The sequence below is a fragment of the Vombatus ursinus genome, unplaced genomic scaffold, assembly GCF_900497805.2.
Source record: "Vombatus ursinus unplaced genomic scaffold, bare-nosed wombat genome assembly UNPS02003292.1, whole genome shotgun sequence".
Taxonomy (NCBI): Eukaryota; Metazoa; Chordata; class Mammalia; order Diprotodontia; family Vombatidae; genus Vombatus; species Vombatus ursinus.
In genome coordinates this window covers 1,537,347-1,562,513 of record NW_020943070.1, presented here as the reverse complement: position 1 = coordinate 1,562,513, position 25,167 = coordinate 1,537,347, and the positions used below count along the sequence as shown (strand labels likewise).

General features: G+C 48.8%; 1 protein-coding gene across 5 annotated transcripts in view; it reads left to right on the top strand.

Moving 5' to 3' along the window:
* Positions 1-24,129, top strand: part of TNRC6B (trinucleotide repeat containing adaptor 6B) — a 214,771-nt gene extending 190,642 nt beyond the window's left edge. For all 5 annotated transcript variants that reach the window (XM_027872529.1, XM_027872521.1, XM_027872514.1 and 2 more), the window contains 7 exons: positions 6,414-6,590; positions 8,988-9,134; positions 9,327-9,422; positions 18,581-18,805; positions 18,942-19,012; positions 22,468-22,607; positions 23,286-24,129. In XM_027872529.1, coding sequence (XP_027728330.1) covers positions 6,414-6,590; positions 8,988-9,134; positions 9,327-9,422; positions 18,581-18,805; positions 18,942-19,012; positions 22,468-22,607; positions 23,286-23,673 — 1,244 coding nt within the window. In that variant the 3' untranslated portion in view covers positions 23,674-24,129. The remainder of the gene's footprint in view (positions 1-6,413; positions 6,591-8,987; positions 9,135-9,326; positions 9,423-18,580; positions 18,806-18,941; positions 19,013-22,467; positions 22,608-23,285) is intronic.
* Positions 24,130-25,167: the final 1,038 nt, after the last annotated feature.

Below are 25,167 nucleotides of genomic sequence, written 5' to 3'. Positions count from 1 at the left end.
TCCTCTTTCTTGCTCGTACAACGGCTTTGACCGTAGTTTCTGTCAGTGCCGGGCGAAGGATGTGTGGCCAACAAAGTGACTGTTGAGACAGGGCTTTTTAAAATGACACTCATGATTATTGATAGTAAGAAAGCGCAAGACGAGACTTGTTCTCCGAAGGTACACACTACTGTCATGGAGGTGGAGGTCTGGTAAAGAGGTCAGATGAACGGGGAATTCCCTATGGATGGGAAGAGGCCCTCTAGCATTGTGTTGGTTGCATCAGCTCCTCAAGTCCTGGAATATTATAGCACTTCCTAAGTGAAATCCATAATCATTCAAAAACTTTTGGCCTGATGTGTTAATGAAATAGAAATGACAAATGTCTGTTGTCCAAATTGATAAGCAGCCAGACAGACATCCTCTAGAACCCATGCTTCAGTGTATTTGTTTTGGATAGTGGATGTGGGCAGTGAGTGGGCCTAGAATTGAACCCACAGGTGGACAGGAGCAAGCCGGATTGTGACTGGTGAGTTATACTGTGCTGAGACAAAGCCCCGTCCTTTTTTGGTTTTGCTTTTTATTCCTCCCAGCCCGTTGAGAAAGCAAGAAAAACAAAACCCCTGTTACCGTTGCGTACAGTCAAGTCAAACCGATCTGTGCATTGGCCACGTCCAGAGAAAAGTGTGTCTCATTCTGCAGCCCGAGTCCTTCGCCTTCTGGAGGGGTGGGCAGTGTGTTTGATCATCTGTCTTCTGCAGTTGTGTTCAGTCACTGTGTTGATGGGACAGCATTGCTGTCATGGTATAAATGGTTCTGCTGCTTCTGCATCAGTTCAGAAAAGTCTTCCCAGATTTCTCTGAAACACTTTCCTTCATATTTCTTCCAGCACCTTTATATACCATAACTTGTTCACCCTTTCCCCAGTTGATGAAGGCCACCTTTTTTGTGAGGCAGTCAGGGTTAAGTGACTTGCCCAGGGTCACACAGCTAGTATATTTCAAGCGTCGGAGGCTGGTTTTGGACCCGGATCCTCCAACGCCAGAGCTCTACCTACTGCACCACCTAGCTGCCCCAAGGCCCGTCTTTTTAATACCAGTCAATGTTATTTCAGTAGAGTTTTGTGTAGGCTTGTGAGTGCCCTAAGGGGGAAAGTCACCCCAAGGACAGTGGAAAGACGCATGATGTGGTGGACAGGTTGAAACACAAAAAAGGATTCAGATAGAGGGGGAAAGTGCCCGGAATGTCATCAGAGGAACAGAAAAGACTGGGACGGAAAAGATGGCCACGTGGCTGTCTGCTGGTACCTGTCTTCTGCTGTCTTACCGGTGTCATCATGTTGCCCACCAGCCACGGATTTTACTGTTTTTAGTTCTCTTTGGGGGAAATATTTTGTATACTGCCTGCTTCTCTGGGGCAGATGGAAGATACTCACTTATTTTAGGCCATCATACCAGTAATCATTTGTCAGTAAATTTAAAGAATATCATTGTTGACCAAAGGGCTAAAAACAGTTAATAGGTAAGACCTTTACCGTTTTTTTAATCTCACTTATCCTCAACTTAAAAGTGTAATCATACCCTTATACCCACTGTATAGACACTTTTCCATGAAGTGAGTCTTTGAGGTGTTGGGTGGGGTCAAATAGAGGCAATAAAGAGGAATTGGGATTTGGGAGTTTTGGGAGTTTTTTTAGTGTTTTCCTCTCTAGAGATCCATCAAAGATTTGAAAGATTACGAGACTATACCATTCTCTTTACTTAAAAGGAACTGTCATTTCATCAATCTGTGATCCTTCCAGCCCTGTAGATTGTAACCCATCCATGTCTTCTCATCCTATGGGACTCTTGGCCATGTCCTCCCTTGAATTTTTCTTAGGTGATCCACCGAGCATGGGAGGGATCTTTTGTGTGGTTGTCTTAACTGGGCTTCCCATTAGTTATCCTTTGTTCTGGCCATATGACCAGCCACCTCTCCTTTCTAGTCATTTATCTCTCTGTTGACATCTTTTAACACTACTTCTCTTGCCTTGATTCTCAGTTGGTGAAAGGTTGGAGCCTAGACATAACCACTGTGTCCCCCATTCATTGCCATTTGAGCGGTCCCTAATATTTATTTGTTAGAGATTGGGATGTGCTCTGATGAGAACCATAGAGTACCACCTGAAGCATTTCATTGTGAGAACCGTAGGCCTGGGTTTAGAAGGGTAGTGAGCCCAGCAAGTACCCCGGTCAAGTGCTCAAGAAGACGAAAGAGAAACCACAGTCCAGGGCTGCAGGAGGATGGCCAGAAGCCTCTGAGCACTCAGGAGGGTGACAGCAGATGAGGGAGCCAAGGAGGAGGGTCTCAAGCCAATGGGGGCCCTCAGTGGGATGAACCAGGGAGGAGACAGTGCAGGAGGTCACAAAAGAGACAAGAGGCAGCTCCCAGCTCGAGATTACACATGCGTCAGGAGAGACCAGAACCCCTTCTGAGCTGAGGCCGAAACTCATACAGAGAAGGAGGCAGGAGCCAGCTATTGAGACAGAGGGCAGTACCTAGTTCCTGCCATCCAACCCAGAACCACAGCGGCAATAACATCTAGACTGCAGAGGAGAAAGGACCAAATAGGGCCAACCCATCCATCCAAAAGTTCAGGACAGTGGGACTCTGGTACATAGTCCCATCCAGAAACTGAAGCTGGGGGAGATAGGAAGAAACGGAAGAAAACTCTGAGCACGATGAAGAAATGTTATGGATCGAGAGAAGCCCAACTTGTAAACAGAGAATAGCTCCACAGTAACTCCAAGTAGAGCCTCAGAAAAGAATGGCTTAGCCCCGAGGACTCCAAGAGTAACTAGGAAGAAATAAAGCAATAGCTCTTAAGGAAAAAATACAAGAGGAGAATAAATCACTTAGAACAAAAAGTAGAAATCCACACCCCAGAAGTGGACTCCCTGAATAAGCAGAACAGGACAAATAGAACCCAATGATTGTATAAAGCAAAAAGAAATACTAGAACCGAGTCAAAAGACTGAAAAAATTAGAAAAACGTATGAGGTATCTGACATCAAAAACAATTGACTAGGAAAAGTGCTTCTTTGGAAAAAAGTGACGTAAGTGGCAAAAAGAGGGAAAAGGGTAAGAGTTTATGTAGAGAGGAAAACACAATTAACAATAACTCTGCATGTAAATAGGATGAGCTTACCCATAAAATGGAGGAATGAATTAGAAAGCAGAGTCCAAAAAAGTCTCCACACATTTAAAAAACTTAGAATTCACACAGAGTTAAAATGAGGCCACACAGGAGAATTTATTATACCTGAAGCAAGTTCAGAAAAGCAGGAGTGACTATCAGCAAGGTAGTAGTAAAAATAAACATAGCTAAAAGAGATAAGCAGAGACAATAAGTTATGTTTAAAAGCACCATCAGTAATGAAATAATATTCATATTTAATACGTATGCACTAATTGGCATAGCATCTGAGTACGTGAGTTACAGGGAGAAATCAAAAGGAACTCTATGATACTTGGGGCCCTCAATGTTCCCTTTCAAACCTAGACAAATCTAACAAAAAGATAAACAAGAAAGAAGTGGAGGACTTGAATAGAACTTTAGAAAAACTAGTGAAGAGAGCTCTCTGGCAGTTACTGAATGGAAATCAAAAGATGCATGCGTAGTGCTCAGATCCATTCTAAACAAATGCATGAAAACAGCAAACACATCCTTTCCTGACCACAACATAATAAAAAATTATCATCACTGAAAGAGAATTTAAAGAAAGGATCCAAATTTAAATGGAGACAAATGTATTCCTAAAGAATATGTGAGTTAAAGAACAAAGCATGGAAATGAGAGACAGTTCCATTAAAAGCAATGACTGCAGTGAGATGGCATAGCAGACCTCAGGCCCGCCCCCATTCAGGTCCTCGTCTTCTCGAGCCTGGACAGTTGTAACAGCCTTCTGATGAGTCTCTGTGCCTCTAGTCTCTTCCTACTCTAGGCCATCCTCCTTCCAGTTGTCTGACTGCATGAGCCGTTAAATTCCGTGGTTCTCTGTTACCTCCAGGAGCCAATATAAAATGCCAATTTTGACGTTAAAGCCTTTCCTAATCAGACTCCTTCCTACCTTTCCAGTCTTCTTAAACTCATCCCCTTCCACAGTCCAGTGGCACTGGCCTCCGTGCTGTTCCTTGACCAAGACACTCCATCTCCAACTGGCCACTCCACCCACAGCCAAGGCAAGCCCTAGGGGAAATTTTCCCTCTTAAATATTTTTCATTAACAAAAGAGACAAAAAAAGTCAGTGAATTGGGACTACAACTTAAAAAAAAAAATAGAAAAGCGACATTAAAAAAAAAATGAAAATCAAACATGGAGACAAATTCTGGAAAACAGATTTCCAAAATTGAAAAATAAGACATAAGCTTTTGTCTCCTGGAGAAGCCTGGGAGTCATGACCAAGCTCCCCACCAGCTCTCCCAGGCAGCTCCCATTCTGCTTCTGTTCCAATCTGCATGTTGTCCAGGCCCAGGTAAGCATTGATGCACCGCCTCTGTGGGTTCTGGCTGCCTACCTGGGTGTCCTGGCATGGACTGGGGACGTTCTTCATCTGGTTTCTTTTTCTCATGTGGGGTCTTGGGCCTGAACCTTTTGGATGATGGTGGATCTCTTTTAGGAGGCTCTGCAGGACACTGTACAGTCTGCATAGTACCCTCCACAAACAGGGGCATCTGGAGGACGTTGCTGTCATTCTGCCAGTTAACAAGCATTTATTCAGCGCCTTCAGTGTGCCAGGAGTTCTGATGGGTGCAGGGGATACAATGAAAACAAAGTAGTCCCTGCCCTCAAGGAGCTTACAGTCCAGCCTGAGGAGACAGTACACCGATACAGGAACATAGCAAATTGTTAACACTGCAGTTTTGGAGGGAGGGGGGAGACAGGAGGTTCTGGCAGGTATAGGGGCCAGGAAAGGCCTCCTGGAGAGCTGAAGCGCTTCACGGGTGGGTGTTGGGGTAGAGTGTCCTGAGTGTGTGGAACAGAGTTAAGAAAGCTGCTTTGGTGAGATTCCCTCTTCCTGGGACTTGGCAGCCAAGTAGCGTCCTCCCTTCCTGCCAGGAGGGTCATCAGCGTCTTTCACGGAACCTTCTTTTACTGACATATGCATGGGAGACACTTGGTTGGGGGGCCTTTTAAGCCAGTGTTCTGCTAGGCCAAGCAAGCCAGGCACTTTTATCATTCACGACCACCAAAGAGCAGTCCACGCCGAATTGTCCATGTCTTCCAGTCTCCTGTGAGGAGGGGTCTTGTGTGGGTACCATCTAGGGGAGCCCATTCACTTCTCCCGCCATTGGGAGCCTCCAAGGTGTGAAGGGGATTTGCTTGAAAATGTAGTAGAAAAGAGAAAGGACTCATGCTTTGTGTCATTCTCTTGGTCACCAGGATCTTTTCTAAACTTTTGACATGCTCACATCTTTCAGCTGCCTTGAGATGCTACCCTGTTGTTGTGTCTTGCCTCTGGAGGGACCTCCTCTGGAGACCCCAGGCCCTTTTCCCATCTCTTTTCTTTTTTTTTTTCTTTTTTTTTGGTGAGGCAATTGGGGTTAAGTGACTTGCCCAGGGTCACACAGCCAGTAAGTGTCAAGTGATTGGTCTGAGGCCAGATTTGAACTCAGGTCCTCCTGACTTCAGGGCTGGTGCTCTATCCACTGCACCACCTAGCTGTCCCGCCATCTCTTTTCTTAGTGCTGTTTCTGCTTCCTCATGTGGCACGTTGAGACTGCCACGTTAGGTGGGCACATTGGGATGGGATGTTCACATTGGAGCACTTAGGATCTGTTGGCCCCTCCTGTACCAGACTCCTGGTTTCTAAAGCTGTCTACACATAGTCTCATGTAGGGGTCGAGCAGACACGAGGATTCTGTCTCACTGCCTGTGCATGGAGAGGCACCACGTCTGGTTCTCCCAGTGACCGCCTCTATAGAGCTTCCATTGCACTGCTCACCCTTTCAAATTATCTTTGCCTAATCATAAACTGGTTGGTGAAGCAGATGACTTCAGAGGAGCTCAGGCAGCTCACCCTTAATTTCATTGCATGAGTCATACAGATTGCAGCCTGTCTCCCCCCTTGGCCATGGGTTATGGCCTATCTAGCCGTACGCCTCCAGCAAGAGATGGTCATAGAGGGCTCAGGGAGGGGAGTCACTTCCAGGCTGTGAGGTGGGAGGACAGGGCTATAGAGTCCACCCTTAAAGACGACCACCTGTTTGTAGTTTGACTGGTTTTGTCTCTTGGATCACTGGTTCAGAACCAGTTGCCAGAGAGCTGCGTAATGTCTCCTTTCACTTTCTCTCAGAGAGCATGCGTAGATTAGAGATAATTTAGAAGATGTTTATTGATGTTGTTTTTGCCTCTAGCCTTTTCTGTAAGTGAATTCTCTGTCTTCTATTCCCAGGCGCCATAGTACCCCCCGGAAAAACACGAGGAGGATCGCCATACAACCAGTTTGACATCCTCCCAGGCGACACGTTGGGGGGCCATACGGGGCCTGCTGGTGATAGTTGGTTACCCGCCAAATCGCCACCAACAAATAAAATTGGAAGTAAATCCAGCCATGCCAGTTGGCCTCCAGGTACGCCCTAGGACACGCCTTGGACAAAGCAGCATTTGCTTCTAAACTGGTTTAGGCCCTTTGAGGGAAAGTCTGAGCTCCTTCACTTCGGAATGAGGTCACCTCGGGTTAATTTGTTAATTCAGCAGGTACCCAGGCTACCTGAAGTGCTGCTTGCGCTTGGAGGCCAAGAATTAGATGGCACAGGTTTGCATCTTGGCCTTCCAAGACAGAACCTTAGTCTGGAGGGAGTCCTTTGATGCTATGAGCTGGGCCATTCCTGTGAAGCAACCTGGAGGTTATTTGGGGGCTGGACGCTAAAGGGCAGCTAAAAGTTTTTTGTGGGGTGAGGACATTCTGAGAATTGGGGTGCAATGAGAACAAAGAGAGGTAGACAAGCTCCTAATGTCAACAGGTTTGGTTGGATTTGACCAGAGTGTAGAGAATGTGGAAGGGGCTAGTATGAAGTAAGGCAGAAAGGATGGAATAGATTGTAGAGGGCCTAAAGTAACAGGCCAAGAATTTTAAACTTGAATGTGAAGAAGGGTTTTTGGGGGGGGGGCATTGGGATTGAGTGACTTATCTAGGGTCACACAGTTACTAAGTTTCTGAGGTCAGATTTGAACTTGGGTCCTCCTGCCTCCAGGGCCAGTGCTCTATCTGCTGCACCACCCACCAGCTCTGGATATAAAGAGTTGTGAACAAAAGAACTGTGCATGAGGAAGCTGAGTCTGGCACATTGGTGATGAGACTGTTGGACCTAGGCAGGGGACAGCCAGGAGAAGTCTCCTCAAGGGTGATGGGCAGGAGTTTTAGGTCAGAAGTTGGAGCAGATAATTTGTAAGGTCTGTTCCAAAGTCACTAGTCACTGATTTTAAGGCCCAGGCACCCGTCTCATCACAAGTCGGAAGTCCAGAGGCAGCTTGGCCATATGCAGTTGTGGGCTTCAGGATCATAGTGTAAGGCTGGACCATCGATGGGGAAGCTCAGGCCCAGAGTCGTCACGTGGCTGGGGACTGTCTGCGGTGGGATTCCGCAGGTCTTCCTGACTCCATCAGCAGCCTCTTGCTTCTCCAGGCATGAGGGAAGGCCCTGGAGGAACTGGGGTCAGGGTGGGTGGAAGGGCCTGCACCCTCTCCACCATGGCATGCATGAGCCCCTGCTGATGTGGGCGCTGGGTGGACTTGTTTGTGGGGCCTTCTGTAGCACGTGTCTGGAGGAGTGAGCATCAGGTGCAATGTCCCATTGTATGTGGCGGTCAGGGAAGTTGAATTTGGTTCCCCTGTGGACTTTGTGTCCACAGCTCAGACCTGAGGTGGCCAGCTTGCAGGGCGGGACTGAAAAGCTCGGACAGGCACAGGGATCCCTTTCTGTCTGAGTTTGACACCTGGCTCAGTCTCAGGGTGCCCTGACGCTGACGCCCATGCTGTGGGCTGTCCTTGCAAAGAACATCAGGCTGCTTGGTGTTTCTTTCGAAAGGTCAGTGTAACCCAGACTCCAAGCCCATGGGCCTTAATGGTAAAGGTGAAGCATCGTAAGCCTTTTCAGCCTGACAGGTCCGCCACCTTAGACCGTTTGGGGACCACAGGCTCCAAAGCCCCAGGCTTGGAGGAGACTTGATCTGAAGATAGAGTAAGCTAACAGGGAGACTCTTGAGGGCTGCCTGCCTGCTCCTTCTTATCTTTGCATCCTCACTACCTGATTCATCGAGGCTCTCAGCAATGTGGACTGGATTGAGCAGGTGCACCCTCCTTTCCTTATGAGAGCTGGAGGTAGGGCATGCAAGGATTGCCTCCATTGTACCGGTGGTAAAAGTGAGTCCCTCCCAGGAGAGGGCCCAGCCAGGACTTGTACGTCTCACCCCAAGTCTCTCCACCATTCCACACTATGGTACTGGGTTATCGGGTCCCAGGAGTCATTGATTCAATCTATGTTATCTAAACACATTGGCATTACAAAATTTAGCACTCCCCACTCTGGCCTACTACAGAGACTAGCTAAAATCGCTACCCCCACATCACAACACCCCACAGAAGGGTCTTATTAGCAGACAGCCTGAGGTTATTGTGGCCCCCTCTTCCCTCCGGTTTCTGGACCCACCACTCGCCCTCTGCCTTTCTGCTGCCTGTTCTCTCCCTAGATTTGGGGACTCTTAAGTGACCTCTCCTGTCATTGCCTAACACTTGGGCCGCAGCCCTTCCCTAGAAGGAGCCTGTAACCCTGATTCTAGCGCCTAGAGAGACGCCAGGACACGAAGATAAAAAACACTTCAGACTTGGATCACGGAAATCTGTGGGGAAGTTGGTTCAGACTCTCAGAACTTGCTAATTTACAATGGGCTTCTCAGGAATCCTTCTCGACGTTCATTTGTCAGTTTCTTGTGACCACCTGATGGTATGTTTACCCTTCTTGTCCTAGAATTCCAACCAGGAGTGCCGTGGAAAGGTATACAAAACATCGACCCTGAGTCTGACCCCTATGTGACCCCAGGAAGTGTGCTCGGGGGTCCAGCCACATCTCCCATTGTAGATACTGACCACCAACTTCTGCGGGACACCACCACAGGTGACTGGGGGAGCCGGGCTGGGTGTGGCTGCTCTCTGGCTTCCAGAAGGCAAGAACGTGTGATGTTTGCACACTCCTTGTGTAAATCATCTGCCTCCTTCTGCCGAGAGGCGGCCGTGGCTTCTGATTGTTCACTCCTGACCCTAACTTGGTTTCTCATGTTCTTCTCTTCCATCCCGTGTGTGACCAAAGGGTCTAATTCTTCCCTCAACACCTCGCTGCCTTCACCTGGTGCCTGGCCCTACAGTGCCTCTGACAACTCCTTTACCAACGTTCATAGCACTTCAGGTAAGGCTCGGCAGGAACGGGGGCAGGGGGTGAGCAGCAGTGCGGCTTCTCTTCTTTCCTTTGGAACTTGCTGGTTGCACCATCTCGGTCCAACTTTATCTGCTTGTTTTGAACTATACACACTCACGGGCACGCACGGGCAGATCTACTTGGAAACCACGCTGAGGACAAGAACAATTTTGAGTAAGACAGAATGAGGTCTGTGTGTCTGTTTTATTTGGTAGGGAGCAGGGGGACTGTGGAGGTCCAGGCCGGGGAGAAGGCGTACATGATGCTTATCATCACCCCCTCTTAGGCTGTCCAGCCTGTGTTCATCACTTCTCCCAGCCTTCTGCCTTTCAGGCCCCTAACAGAAAGCAAGGAAAGGAACAAATGGGATTTTTAACTTAGAAACTGGGACATGCACCCTCAGAATATCAGAAGGGGATTTAGGAGTCCAGGCTTCTTATTCATGCGCCAGCCAGTTGGTGTTTACATTCCTTTCATTGAAAGAACGTCAGCTTGTACTGTCAGCCACGTAGCTGTTGGAGGGGCAGTAAGGGAGTGATTCTGTCCATCAGCCGCCCTCAGTCAGTGCCAGCTCTGGTTTCTGAAGGTCTCAAGGAAAGAACGATTGGATTTGTGAACCTTTCCTCTTAGGCCAGTGGCTCAGGCAGATCCCGGGGAAGAAGTCAGTGCTCATTCTTCTGCAGGCTTTGCAGTGGTGAGGCTTGGCTTCCTGAGGTCCTCGCTGGCTGGAGTTCTCCTTGGCTGGGATCCTTTCTAAAGGAAAGGGGGCGTGAGCTTTACCGCACGGTTGGGACGACAGCTGCCCTGTGACCCACCCAGCGCCGGCTTCCTCGCCCCATTGGTGGTGACTCCCCTCGGACAGCTGGTCCATTCTTGGCAGAGCCCTTCCGTCTCCTTCCATTCGGAGGAACATGGTGCCCTGGCTTCTCGGCCACCCTACCGCCTAGCGCTCCTCACTGGGCCAGGATGAGAGGAGGCCCCAGGCTTTGTACAGGACTGGCACGTGCTATCGGTTGGCTTTTCTCCTCCAGCCCTTGTGCCTCTCAGCACATGTGTGCCAGAGGAAGTTAGACACGTGTGCTGGCTGAAGCCTGCCACCACTGTGTCAACCAATCTGCACTATGTGGGGATCCTTCTCCTCTTCCCTGGTCAACCGTCTCATTCTCCACAGTGACTGCCCCAACCTTCTCTCCTCCCCTTTCTCTCAGCAGAAGCCCTAGCTTCCTATTTCACTGCAAAAAATGGCTGTCCAGCACAAGGGCCTTCTCTTCCTTTCTTTCATCCAAAGAGGAAGAAATAACTCTTATCCTTAGTACTGACAACGTTTCTGCAAGTTCACTTGGTCCCAAGCCCTCCTGCCCTTTCAGACGTTCCCTCTCCTTAATTGTCTTTCCTTTTAACCTGCACAAATATGCCTTCTCTCCCCCTCCTCCCACTGAGCACTGAACAAAAAGAGCTCCCCAGGGGCAGCTAGGTGGTGCAGTGGATAGAGCACCGGTCCTGAAGTCAGGAGGACCTGAGTTCAAATCTGCTGACCTCAGACCAAACACTTGACACTTACTAGCTGTGTGACCCTGGGCAAGTCGCTTAACCCCAATTGCCTAAAAAAATAAATAATAAAAAATTTTTAAAACAGAAAGATTAAAATCAACATTAAGCTACAGTGAAAACTGAAAATGAGAATGGCATAGAAGCAATGTGACCCCAGCCTAATCTTTTCAGATGACCTGTTGATCCAGAAAAATAGGAAATGAATAAAAGAACAGATGTCAATGTTATTAGGCTCTCCTAAGGAAATTTAGTGAATGTAAATCAATCATTGCAAGATCAAACGACTCTAGAAACTGCATCAGCCAACAGACATTTGGTCTCCTTAAAAATACAGTATCTGACATTTATGTTGCATTTTAAATTTAAGTTTTTCTATACTTTATCTGATTTGAGCCTGTGAGTAACCATGTGGAGAAAGAAGGCAATGCAATTATTACTCATCCCCATTTTATAGATAAGGAAACAGCCTCAGAGAAGTCTGGTGACCACAAAGCTCGGCAGTATCAGAAGCATGAGTGGAACCCAGGTTTTCCTGATCCCAAGTCCACCGCTCTTATCTACTGCACTGGTTTAGAGTGTGCATTTTTGTAAAATACTAGAGAAAGATGGTGGCATTTCACTCTCTCACTCCACTCTTTTGCTCTTCCAAACCTCATCCCTCCTTAAGCCTCCCAGCTGAGAACTTTGCCTTATATTTTACTGGAAAAATTGGAACCATTCACTGTGGTCTCCCTCTTCTCCCCTCCTTCTCATCTCCTGTCACTCAGGTGCCTTCTGCTCCTCTCTTCCTTCACCCCTGTTTCTCACAATGAGGCAGTCTTACTGCTTCGCAAGGCCAACCCCTCTGCTTGTTTAACCAATCTCATTCCATGCCTTCTCCAGCAGATTGCCCTCGCCCTGTTGTCTCAGCTCTTTGACTTATTTCAACCCCTCCTTGTCTACTGGCCCCTTCTCTACTGCCTACAAATATGCCCATGGCTCCTTCATCTTGAAAAACCTCTCACTTGATCCTTTCATCCCAGATAATTATGGTTCCTTATCTCTTCTCTTTGTAGCTCAGTACTTGGAAAAGACCATCTACAATAGTCTTCCACCCTCTCTCTTCTCACTGTCTTCTTAACTCTTACAGTTCAGCTTCTTACCTCATCATTCTGCCGAAACTACTCTTCTCCAAAGTTACTGATGAACTCTTAGTTGTGAAATCCGGTTTTCCCAGTCCTCATTCTCCTTGACCTGTCTACAGCCTTTACACTGTTGACCACCCTCTCCTCCTTGATAACTCTCCTCTCTAGGTTTTTGGGACTGCACTTTCTCCCGATTCTCCTCCCACCAATCTAACCATTCCTCCTCTGTCCCCTTTGTTGTGTCCTCCTTCAGATCATACCCGCTAACCAGAGGTGTCCCATAAGGATCTAGCCTGGGCCCTCTTTTCTTTTTCCTCTATGCTACATTATCCCTTCCACATCACAGGATTTAGGGGCATGGTGTCCTCCATGATCTGGAAAATCCGTGTAAAATTTTTTGGCCCTCCCTTTGTACCAGAGAAGAGGTCTAAATTTTTTTCTTTTTCTTTTATGGGGTATTTACAGTACCTTCTTTTAAAATCTGGATTGACATATAATACCACATATATATTTTATGAATTTCTGAGTTTCTAAACTTTTTCTGTCATCTGCTGGCCTCCCTGTGTCATCTTCAGCTTCTGCAAAACTCCCAAAAAATTCCCATTTAATTTCTTATGCTGACCCACAATGTATGAGACTGTAGTGGTGAAAGTCACAATGTTCAAGGGCTAACTGTACTTCACTTGGTGATCTTATCAGCTCCCATGGGTTTAATTACCATCTCTATGCTGATGATTCTCAGATCTACTTATTCTACCCCAGTCTCTCTGCTGACCTCCAATCTTGCATCTCCAACTACCTTTCAGACTTCTTGAACTGGATGTCCAGTCAACATCTTAAATTCAACATGTCCAAAACCAAATTCATTATCTTTCACCCCAAAACCCTCTCAGTCCCACAACCTAGGAATCATCCTGGACTCCTTACTCTCTCTTACTCCTCCAAATCCAGTATGGTGCCAAGATCTGTTGACTTCACCTTTCTATATCTCTCAAATCCCTTCTCTGGTTTCACCTGTTTTATTGCTGTAGCCTGCTGGTGGGTATGCTTGCCTCATCTTCCCTACTCAAGTCCGTCCTTCATTCAGCTATCAAAGTAATTTTCCTAAAGCACAGGTCTGACCATGTCACTCACACCCCCCAACTCAATAAACTGCATTGACTTCCTGTCACCTCCAAGATCAAATACAGAATGCTCTTTTGGGCATTCAAAGCCGTATGTAACCTGCCCGCTCCCATCTTTCTAGGCTCCTTGCACTTTACTCCCCAGCACATACTCTTCTATCCAGTGACACAGGCTTCTTGACTGTCCCACAAATAAGACCCGCCATCTCTTGACGCCAGGCATTCTCTGGCTATCCCCCATACTTGGAAACACTCTTCCTCCTCTTTCTGCCTACTGGCCTCCTTGCTTGTCAGGTGTCAGCTAAAATCTCAGCTTCTACAGGAAGCCTTTCCTAACTCCTCTGAATTTTCCTACTTATCCTGTCTGTGGCTTGTTGTACAGATTTGTTCAGCGTCACCCTCATTGGATTGTTGATTGATTGGTGGTAGACGTTTCTATGCAATATTAGCTCATAAAATGGCAAGAAGCAACGGAGGGGGGAGAAAGTATTTTCAGAAAGCTTGAGTAGAGTTCCCACGAAGAAAAGTCATGCCCAGTGAATTTAAAGATGAAACAGAAAAGACAGCAAACACCCCCCCCCAAAAAAGGAAAAGCTCTATAAAGATGTTTACAAATTTAAAAAAAAAAATCACCCTCCTTTCTTCAGCAATTATGATGAAACCACCACATTTGGACTCTCCAGAAGAAGCCTGGCTAGAGCAGCTGACCTGGAGACCAAGCATATACAGAGGAGGTCTTTGCTGGAGGGGAAGGAGTGTTAAGGACACTGAGGGATAAATTCTTAAGGTACCACGGGAAGGGAGGATGAGTAAGGCTTGGGGAGAAAACTACCACAGTGCTGCTTTTAAAAAATGGAACTGAGAGAATATTCACTGCTGCCCCATAGGCTAGCATTCCCGTCTTGAACAGGTGTGTTATGATGATAGTCTACATTGCATGAAGGTTTGATGTCTGCTTTTGTTAGAATGGTGTAATAGTCAAGGTTGACCCCAAAGGAGAGGTGAGAAAATGGATCAGCTTCCCTTCTTTTCAGAGGCAGGAACCCAAGGATGTGGAACAGTAGCTATGCTTTCAGACTCAGTTTTGATTTACTGAGTTACTCTAAGTTTTTTGTTACAAGAGATGTCTCATTGTATGGGAGAGAGGAGAGAGGGATGTGCTCAGAGGTGAAGGTGATGTAAAAATGAAAGACATCGATAAACGTTAAAAATCATTTTTAAAGGAGGTAAGAGATGCAACACCAGATGGCTGTGTTCCACAGTCCTCTCATCATTACCATCAGGCAGTGCTCAAAACACAGTGCTGCTGTCGTGAATGGTGTCCTTCTTAGAGTCCAAATGAAAGAGGAATTCCCTCGAGCCGCTCCGAGTTACAGGCTACACGACTTTCTGTCCCAAGCCTTGGAACATCACAGGGGAGGGAAGATCATAGATCACCTCCATTTTCACTCAGAAAGGATTGAATGCTCTCGACACTGCAGTAACCAAGTGGATGAAGGATGCGATTGGATTGGCAGAGAGACTTCAGAAAGAGGAGGAGAAGGGCAGCTAGGTGGCACAGTGGATGGAGCACCGGCCTTGGAGTCAGGAGAACCTGAGTTCAAATCCAGCCTCAGACACATAACACTTACTAGCTGTGTGACCCTGGGCAAGTCACTTAACGCCAATTGCCTCACACCAAAAATAAAAGAAGGAAAGAAAAGAAACAGGAGGAGAAGAGGCCAGATTACATTTAGGCAATGATGCCGCCCTTTTAATGACCCCACTTCTCCATTAAAAACAAAACAATGACTTGATCGATCGCTGGGCATTTATTAAATGCCTATCATTTTCTCATGTGCTCAAGGATAACGTTGAGGTTTCAAAGACAAAAGTATAACCATCTCTGCCCTCAAGGAGCTTACATTCTAGAGGGAGACAAGTGGAACACTTAGAGGTGCACACAGACTAGAGAGTGAGGGGACACTGGTGACCAGCCCTAAGAGCTAGGGGCTTAGGAAGGACCTCTGGGAGGTGGTGGCCCTTACCCAGAGAGGGCGGGGTGAGGAGAGAGTTAATTCAAGATTTGGGGGCCAGTGAAGTTGTTGCCGTACAGGTCTGGGAAAATGTCCATCTCTTGATCTCCCATTGCCAGCTCTTACCAAGCAAGAGGCATTTATTAAGTGTTTAATCTGTGCCAGGCATTTTGCACAAAACCATGTCTGTCCTTAAGGAACTTACAGACTACTAAGGGAGAACAAATACCCGTAGAAAAACATGTGCATAATAAACATAAGATAAATTGTAATGTGGAAAGTGTGCCTTAGGAATTTTGAAGGAAACAAGGTATAGTGAGAGTCAGAGGTGAAGGCAGAGTGCCCCTCAGGCATGGGGGGCATGGCCAGGAATGCTGGGCACACCATGGGTAGGAAAAAGGGGCCTGAGGTGTAAGCAGACTAGAGAAGGTAGGGGAGATTGGGATCAGGTTGTGAAGGGCCTTAAATGACAAACCATGGCAGTTATATTTAATCCTAAAAGTAACAGAGAAAGCACTGGAATTTGTTCAGGAGTGGGTCGGGGTGGCGAGGTGACACGCTCAGATGTGTGCTTTGGTGTTTTTACTTTGGCCTCTGTGGAGTGTGAATTAGAAGTGAAGAGAAATGGGTTGAGGGACCCTATTAATTAGAAAGTTATTACTAGAGTCCAGGTTATGAGGCATTTTAAATGCTAAACAAGAATGTCATATTTGATTCCAGAGATCAATCCCTAGAGTTCATTGAGTGACCTGCTTAAACCTTCAGTTTAGAAGATACGCTTTGGCATTGAAGGCAGACACTGGAACCAGTTGGGCACCCGTTATTGCAATAGTCCAGGCGTGTGAGCTGGTGACTAAGGGAGTAGAGAAGAGGGGGCTCCTGTGAGGGTTGAGGGCAGGAATGAGACTGGCAGTGGATTGAATGGGGAGCCAAGGAGGGCGTGATAGTGGTAAACCCCAGAGACCAGAAGGATGGAGGCGCTCTGGACAGCCGTAGGAAGAGTTCAGACAAGAGACAGGTGGACCGAAGGGCAGGGGAAAGTAGAGATAAGGAGACTTGGGAGGAATAGCCAGGCAGGAGGGCTTGGCTCAGAAGATGTGGTCAGCAGGGTGAAATGCTGCTGCAGAGGAACTGAGAAAGACCTGTTGGGCTTCACCAGTGAAGCATCATTAGTAACTTTGGAGAGGCGCTGTTCAGGAGTTCAAGAGCCCGATTGCAAGGCGGGGTGATTGACTGAGATGGGGAAGAGAGCCATAGCCCGGTGACCTGGGTCTTGTAAATGGTCTGTAAGGCTGGGAGGGACGTGTCAGAGGCTTGGAGGCTTTTTCCAAGTGGTGCTGCATGGCCCTGGAGTGCCACAGCCTCCGTAAAATTAGCTGCGAGGCTCACTTCAAGAGAGGCAGCTTGGATGGGGGTGAGTGGGGTGCAGCCTATTGCCAGCCAAGCAGGTCGCAATCTAAGCATTGTTAGAGGATAACGTCGGAGAGGTGGAGCATGTCTGCGTTACAGCCTTAATTGTTAGAGAAGGGAAAGGCTGACAGCATTGTGAACAAGATCACAGATGCATCAGAGCATTGGGGGAAAAGAGCGAGCCGATGTCCACGTCGGGCTTTGGCGGCTTTTTAAATTGTATTCATGAATTAGGGTCTCGGTTCCACATTTCAGGGCTCATCATTAACAAGCTTCTTTCCTGGATTTGATCGAGTAATTCTCTGGCTTGGGGTATGTTGTGTTTTTTCCTCAAGCTCTTGAATTGTTTATATTAAAACCTCAGTGCCGGCGACTTCCTAGTGTTTGCTAAAGTGTGTCTCCCCGCTGCTCTTAGGTAACCTTTTCAGAAGCTCGGTTCATACATCCACTCCCTTCATACGCAGTGGACCTCATCTAGCAAGCTGTGAAAAATAAAAGCGTCACTGTGCAGTGAAAGCCTGTCCATAGTAGGACCTCTTTTTCTCAAGCAGGCCGCTGGACTGCCCTCCTCCCTCATCCTGGCCAGCGGCTTAGTGGCATTTTAGACACCAGACACTCCTGTCCAGGACACGGCCTCCTCCTTTGCAGTATCCTGTTTTATCCCCATCCCTGCCTTTTCTTTCTCTCCCTGAGGTTAGTCTGCCCCTCCTTCAGTCCAGCTGTACAGGTTCAGCTTCCTGAAATAGCCACTCCCTCAAGACAGCCTTCTGCTGATGTTCCTTCTACAGCCGCCCGTGGCCCGGGGCAGACAGCTTTTCTGGCCTTGCGCCTCAGTCGTTGCCTGATGGAAACTCTCTGTTGCATCCATTCCGCCAAATGGAATGTTTGTTGTTCCTCCCGTTCCATCAGCTCAGAGATACTAAGCGGCCATTCCCTCCCACCCCCGTCGTGGGCGCTTCTCCTTACGCTTGTACTTGTACGGCACTGATCGACATGTCACCTTCTTCTCAGCTGGAGGATGACTTCCCCAGGGGCAAATCCTTGGTCTAGCAAGTGCACAGCATATTACCTGACCCTAAAAAATAATGATTGGTTTTATTTCCTGCTTGGAATTTGGAGGGTTTGTTCTGTTTGTCTTTAAAGTGGTATGTGGAAAAACTCCTTTATTTTTTACCTTGAAATCTGTGAGAAAAGATATAAAGAAGGAAAATATTTTCTATGAGAGGATGGCTTGAGAATATTCTACTCCAGTAGAATTTTTAAATGTATTTTTAGTTCAGTTCAACAAGTGCTAATGGTGGGGGGGGGGGGGGGGGGCGCGGAGTGCTAATGGACCCAAATTGAAGGTTCAGTGGGCCAATTTTCCAAAGTACAGGAATGCATTACTACAACTAAAGGAACCTCCACATTTTTCAAAAGCATTTTCTTTAATTTTAACTTGAAGGTAATGTTTAAAGAAAAAAACTTTTAAGAATAATCTTTTATTGTTTGATAAACATCGCAAGTTTACAGTCATTAATTTTACAATTTCACATGATGTGTAAATGAAGAAGATGCGTAGTCAAAATATGTAGTCAAAATATGGTCTCCCTTATGCTGCTGCTTATAAAGTGTGTGTTTTAGTTGTAGATTGAATTCTTCTGTTTAAAATGTGTATTTTATATGTGTGAGGCCACTGCAGGCTGCATGATGGGTAGAGTACCAGACATGGTTCAAGTCCTGTGGGAGCCTGGTCAGGTCACTTCCCTTCCGTGCCTCAGTTTTCTCATCTCCGATGTAGCAGGAAGGCAACCTGGCCTGTCCCACATAGGACTGTTGTGACTATCAGATGAGATGCTATAAAGATGAGCTCTTACCATACTGTAACCAATGCTGTGGGGGCCCTTCCTGATGTCAGTAATCCCTGCCTTCCTTTTTTCTTCTAGCAAAGTTCACTGATTACAAATCAACATGGTCCCCAGACCCCATAGGACACAACCCCACTCATCTCTCCAACAAGATGTGGAAAAACCATATTTCCTCAAGGAACACTAGCGGGCTGCCCCGCCCACCTCCTGGCCTGACCAATCCCAAACCGTCATCTCCCTGGAGCAGCACAGCCCCCCGCTCAGTCAGAGGGTGGGGGGCCCAGGACTCCAGGCTTGCCTCAGGTGAGGACGGGGGTGGCTCACGTTGCCGGGTCTCAGAGGGGATCCAAGCATTCCCAGGGGCACGGGCAGGGCGAGGGGGCGCTGCCCTCCGCCTACTTCTAACCTGCCTTCTCTTGTTGCTTCCATCCCTCCCTAGCCTCTGCCTGGAGCGATGGCGGCACAGCTCGTCCTAGTTACTGGCTGGTTCTTCACAACCTCACTCCCCAGGTACTCATCCTCCGTGTTCTTGTTGGTATGAGAGTTCTCTGGCTGAGATGGGCAGGAGGGCAAACGGCTGCCAATGAGTGTGACACTGGCTGAAGACCCTCTCTCAGCCTGGCCCAAGAGGCCGCCTCTGGGAGGGCAGGGAGGGTCGGTCACTGTACCCTGTGGGTTGTGTAGACAGACACATATACCGGATCACTAGAAGGAGATGGCAGCAGGTCCACCAGGACTTCCTGTAAGAGGTGACACCCAGGTTGGGCCTTGATGGGAGCCCCTCCAGGTACAGGAGCTGGAGGGAGGCAAGAGATGGTATGCCAGCTTGAAAAACCAGCCGGAGAAATCGAGAGGCCCCTGCAGGTATAGAGGAGGCAGGAGCCCAGGGATGAAGGCGGTAAACACTGGTTAGGCTGCAATGGTGTACAAAGGGCTGGGTCTGCAGAGAGGCAAAGACTCTGGGCAGTGCTCTCAGGGATCTCAGTCTACACACAGGTGGCCGTGGCAGGATGGAGTGGCAAGGCGCATTGGCATTAAGGGGGTGAGGAAAGGCTTCTTGGAGAAGCTGTGACTCAGCCACAGCTGAAAGGAAGTAGGGAGGGAGAATGTTCCAGGCTGCCTGGAGGATGGAGGCGGAGGCCAGCGTCACACTGGACAGAAGAGTCGGTGATAAGAACACCATAGGGAGGAGGCTGGGACATAAAGGGTTTTGAGAGCCAAACAGCATGTTATACTTGGATCCTGGAGGTGATTAGGAGCCACTGGTGTTTAAGGAGTAGGAGGGAGGTGACGCGGTTAGAGCCACGCTATAGAAAAATGATTTTGGAGGCTGCAGGAGGGATTGGAGTAAGGAGGGGCTAGAGGCGGGCAGAGCCCCCTGCAGCTGTAATACTAGTCCAGAAGTGAGGTCAGGGGAGGGGCATTTAAGAGACTGAAGGTGGAGACCACAGATTGGATGGGGCAGGGCAGGGAGGAGTCAGGGATGACCCCTAGGCTCCAAGCCTCACAATAATAGGAAGGTTTGGAAAGGGGAAGGAAAGTGAGTTCGGTCTTAGACACGTCAAGTTTATGGTGACTCCTTATTCCAAGGGGACCGATAGAGGAGACACCTGCAGAGAGATGGGAGCTGATGGCATCACCAAATGAAGTTGGCTAGAGGGAGAAAGAGGAAGGGCCCAGCTTTGAGCCTTGGGGGACATTGACAGCTGGTGGACATAACCAGGAAGGAGGTCCAACAAAGGAGCCCAGGAGAGCTCAGGCAGGAGGAGATGGGGATGGAGAGAGAACAGGCCGTTCGATTTGGCAGCTTCAGACTGCAGGAGATGGTAACAGAATTGACAGGATTTGTCGAGGGATTGGTTATGGGAAAGTGGCAGGATGCTAAGGGCGAGGGAAAAATGGAGGCTGACTATGGTTGGGAACTTGGAAGCACAGAGAAGGGTAAGGGTAGAAAGAGGGAAAGGAAGAAGCCTTTACAGAGCTCATACTATGTGTCAGGCAGTTCTTAAGTGCTTTTTACACATTTTATTTTGTTTAGGTGCTGTTACTGTCTCCTTTTTACAGTTGAGGAAACTGAGGCAGGCAGAGGCTAAGTAACTTGCCCAGGGCCACACAGCTCAGAAGTGTCTGAACCTGAACTTGTCGTCCTTATTCCTGGCCTAACACGTACTCTCCACTAGGCTACCAGCTGCCTCTAGAGTAGAAGTGTCGAACCCCGTCCAAAACTCACCCCATAGTGTGGTGGGAACGAGATTAAAATGTCCTTGGGAAATGTTTAACAAAACAAGTAAAAGTACAGTATGACATAGGCAGTGTTAATTTGTGGTTTTCTAAATCAGTGTGTCTGACACCAGTGCTCTAGAGGAAAAAGGAAGTGGCAAAGGTGCCAACCTGCAAGCATTTATGAACACCCTCCCATGTGCCAGGCCCTGCCCTGGAGGAGAGATGCATCCACAGGTGGGTTAGCTGCCTCCACGCCACTGGGCGGCCTTCCGGAGGACACGTCCAGAAAGTAGCTGACGGTCCTTGGGACTGAGTCAGGATGTAGGGATTTTACCTTAAACCCCTGGGACTGAGGACCTCACCATAGGGGGATCACGAGGGGCACTCTGACCAATAGGAGGAGAGTCAGGAGTGTCAGGAGCAGGGGCAGCTGGTGGCACAGTGGATGAGTCAGGAGGACCTGAGTTCAAATCCAGCCTCAGACACATAACACTCACTAGCTGTGTGACTCTGGGCAAGTCACTTAACCCCAGCTGCCTCCCAAAAAAAAAGCTTCAGGAGCCAAGAGAGGGCAACAGGTTGGAAAAGACGAGGGCTGCTAGCTTCAGAGAGCACTGCCAGCCAGATCGTAAGGGCTCGGGTCAGTAGCAAACAGAGCAGTGAGGAGAGGCTGTGAAAAGAGCTGCCCGCTGGTAGCAAAAAGCCAAACCGACCAAGGTCTTTGTTGAGGGTGGGGCTGGAGATGGGAGCCAAGAAGAAACCCCATGGGTGAGGAGAGATGGGAACCTGGACCCACAGAAAAGGGGCATTAGATGGAAGGGCTCTGAGAGAAACGGGAGCTTAGCACCGGTGGCCTCTGTAGCCACTCTGTACGGACGGCGCGGCATTTAACCTCTGTCTGCCTGGGTCATCGTGCAGATTGCCAACGTGCTGGCCAGTGGCCGTGGTGCTTCCAGTCTGTCGGTAAGTCATTGAGGAAGAAGGGAGAGTGGTCAGGAATCGGTGTCCCCAAACAGCTGGTCCCCCCCCCAAGGGCACGAGTGAAACCTGCCTTCAGTGCTGGGTCCTTTTATCATCCCAGAGTGGTGGGGGACGAGGCACAGAATGAGGAGTCCCAGCACACAGGCCTGCTCACTTTGTGGGGGGGACCTCCCCATAATCAAGGTTCTGAAGGCAAGGGGTCCAGGCAGAGCCCTGGATGAGGAGACTTGGCATCCTGGTACCTGACCTCTGCCTCTGGAGGTGTGAGAGAGCAGGGAGAGGCTGGAAGTCCACGGACAGCCTGAAAGGGCAGGGTAAATGGCTCTCCAAGCCAGACTGAGATTTTCAGTGAATCCTCAGCCTCTGGCCCATTTAGCAGGGATCCCTGGGCGCAGCTGGCACAGTGCTGCCTGCGGGGTGAGCAGCTAGTACCTCTGCTTGCCAAGACCTTGGGATGATTAAGTTACCAGTTTCAGTTGATGCTTTTATTTTCCTATTTTTTCATATTATTTATTTAGCAGAAGTTTGTGTTTTGGGGGAGCTAAAGTGGCTGCTTGGTTCTGCCTCCCCAGTGCCCTGAGGACCCCGAGGCCGTGTGGTCTGGGGGTCTTTGGACTTAACCTCCGGGTGGTTTTCTCTTTCCTGCTTCCTTCTGCTGTGCCATTGTTCTCTCTCTGCGGCTGAGAATCCACATCTCTGAGTAGCTCCATTGCCCTCTTTTCTCCCCTCTCTCGTGACTCACCTGGGTGCTTTGTCCTTAGATTGACGGGTCAACCTTGAGGACGATCTGCATGCAGCATGGCCCGCTGCTGACATTCCATCTGAACCTGACCCAGGGCACAGCCCTGATCCGATACAGCACCAAACAGGAGGCGGCCAAGGCCCAGACTGCCCTACACATGTGAGTCCCTGCCTGGGCCCCCGGGCCCAGACAGAGCGAAGCCCTGGGGCCAGAATGGGTATGGGTAGCGCCGGGGCACAGGGAGAGCCGCGCCTGGGCTCCTGCACGCGGGTAGCACACATTTTACACAGGAGAGAACAGAGGCCAGTAGGAGAACGGAAGTGCCTCACAGTGTTCGGCTTCACATAGGCAGCAGGTGCAGGAGCGGGGACTCCTCCTGTCCCTGTTGGGGAAGCATCACCAAGAGCAGGGCGGGAGAGGAGGCCTTTTGTTTGTAGGCCAAGACACGTTTTTCCTGTCAGGCACCCAGGCATGCTTACATTCCGGAAATAGTCTGATCTCTGATCCTAAGTAGTAAGAGAGAAGTGTTGGTGTCGGTCCGTGTGACTGATTTCCGAGGGTCAGTGTGGCCTGGGCCTGGGAGGCCAGTGCTGGACGCAGGCAGATGGATAGGGGTTCAGGCTCGTCGGGAGGCCTCCAGAGGAGTTGTTGGTTCGCGTGGGTGGAGGGTGTGTCCACGCCAGGACTGCCTCACTCAGTTTTAGAGCACTGACAGAGATGGACCAGAGCTGTCATGAATCTTCATTGCCAGTAGAGCCTCCGATGTTTTCTCTGGGTGTCTTTTAGGATTTAAAGATCGTAGCCCCTGAGCGTCACTCCTGTTCTGTCCCTTTCCAGGTGTGTGCTGGGAAACACTACCATCCTGGCTGAGTTTGCCACAGACGAGGAGGTGAGCCGGTTTTTGGCACAAGCCCAGCCCCCTCCCCCTGCCGCGACGCCAAGCGCGCCGGCCGCCGGCTGGCAGCCCCTGGAGACGGGACAAAGCCAGGCAGACGCCGTCGGCCCCGCCCTGAATCTTTTTGGGGGGTCAGCAGGGCTCGGCCAGTGGAGCAGCGGCGGGGGCGGCAGCAGTGGCGGCGACCTCCCTGGCGCCTCCTTGTGGGGGCCCCCAAACTACTCCTCCAGCTTGTGGGGGGTCCCCAGTGGGGAAGATCCCCACAGGATGGGCAGCCCTGCTCCTTTGCTACCTGGTGACCTTCTGGGAGGAGGGTCGGATTCAATCTGAACTTAGAACTTTCAACTCTGACCTCGTGACCTTTTTTGGAACAGCAGCAGCACTAACTCGACCTTTTCGTTTTTTTTTTCAACTTGCAATAAATACATTTTTAAAAGGAAAAAAGAAAACGGAGAGAGGAAAAAAAAAAGGTGGGTCATTGCCAGACTGTCTGAGCACATAGTTGCCTCCCTTATAACTTCAGTTTTTTCGTTTGGAAAATGAATCCAAAAAGAGAACATATCACTCTTGAAATACTTGAATCATGAACGCCAACCTAGAAAGACAATGTGAAGCAAGTACACATACCATTTAAATTTCAACACAAAAAATTAAAAAAATTAGTTTCTAGTTTTTCACTTTTTCATGTTATACGGAAGTTGTTGCTAAGAAACATATATACTGAAAAATAGCTTTTTAACTTGGTTTGCACTGGGTGTGTTTCCGTCCTTAGGTCTACCATGTTGGGGGGGGGAGGGCAAAAGAATTGTGGGGGTTGGGGGAGGGAAGACTAGACGGAGCCTCACTTTAAAAACAAAACAAAAAACTTTAAAAAAAAAAAAAGGAAAAAAATTGTGATTGGCTGGTCGATAAATACCAGTGTGTGCTGGCACATGTAACTGCCCAGGCATGCTTGTGATTGGTGTGTGTGTGTGTGTGTGTGTGTGTGTGCGTGCGCGTGCGCGCGTGCGTGTGTGCACCTCCTCGTCCCGCCCCCATTCATCGGAAGGCCACGCTGCTGCCAGTCTGCAGGCTGGCCAGCCAGGACTGACGCCAAACCCAGTGGGGCTGCATTAAGGTTTCAGGAGAATGCTTTTTGTGCCCGCAAGCAGGGTGTTCTTTTGTGTTTGCGAGTCATCTGCGTGTGCGTGTGTGTGCGTGTGTGCGTGTGTGAGAGAGAGAATCTTTACTTCCATCCAGCAGCGAGTGGAGCACTGCCATCCCCAAAATCAGGCAAGCAGGAGCACGTCTGGAGTGGCCACGTCCTCGTGTGCTCATCCGTGTATTTAATACAGATGCATTTCTGGTTTTAAAATCAGAGATGCATCAGAGCATCCAACTGGTGTGTTTTTTCAAAGCGAGTCCTTTTTTGTTCTGACGGGAGTGGGTGGAAAGACCTCGCAGCTCTTTTGTGGTGTATCCAAAGTGAAAAATAAGAGCGGGTCTCCCCTTCCCTGGCCGTGGCCCAGACACATGGAATTTGCTCATTGGAAATCAGAAATTTCATGCTTACCTAAATTTTCAACTGAGTTGTCTTGTCATTTTTTTTTTAAAAAACAGAAAGAAAAAAAAGTTGAGTGGCATCAGCCACCTCCTGAAGGCATAGGCAGCTCCCCTCTCTGCTCCAGATGCTGAGCGTTACCTGTGCCAGGCCTGGGTGTGTCCCAGCACCAGACCGTCACTGACCGAAACGTTTACTGAAGAATGTTCTTAAACCAGTGTGTATTTCAAGCCTTTCCTTTTGTTTCTCTGTGTTGTGTATTTCCTGTGTTGTGTGGTGTTGCT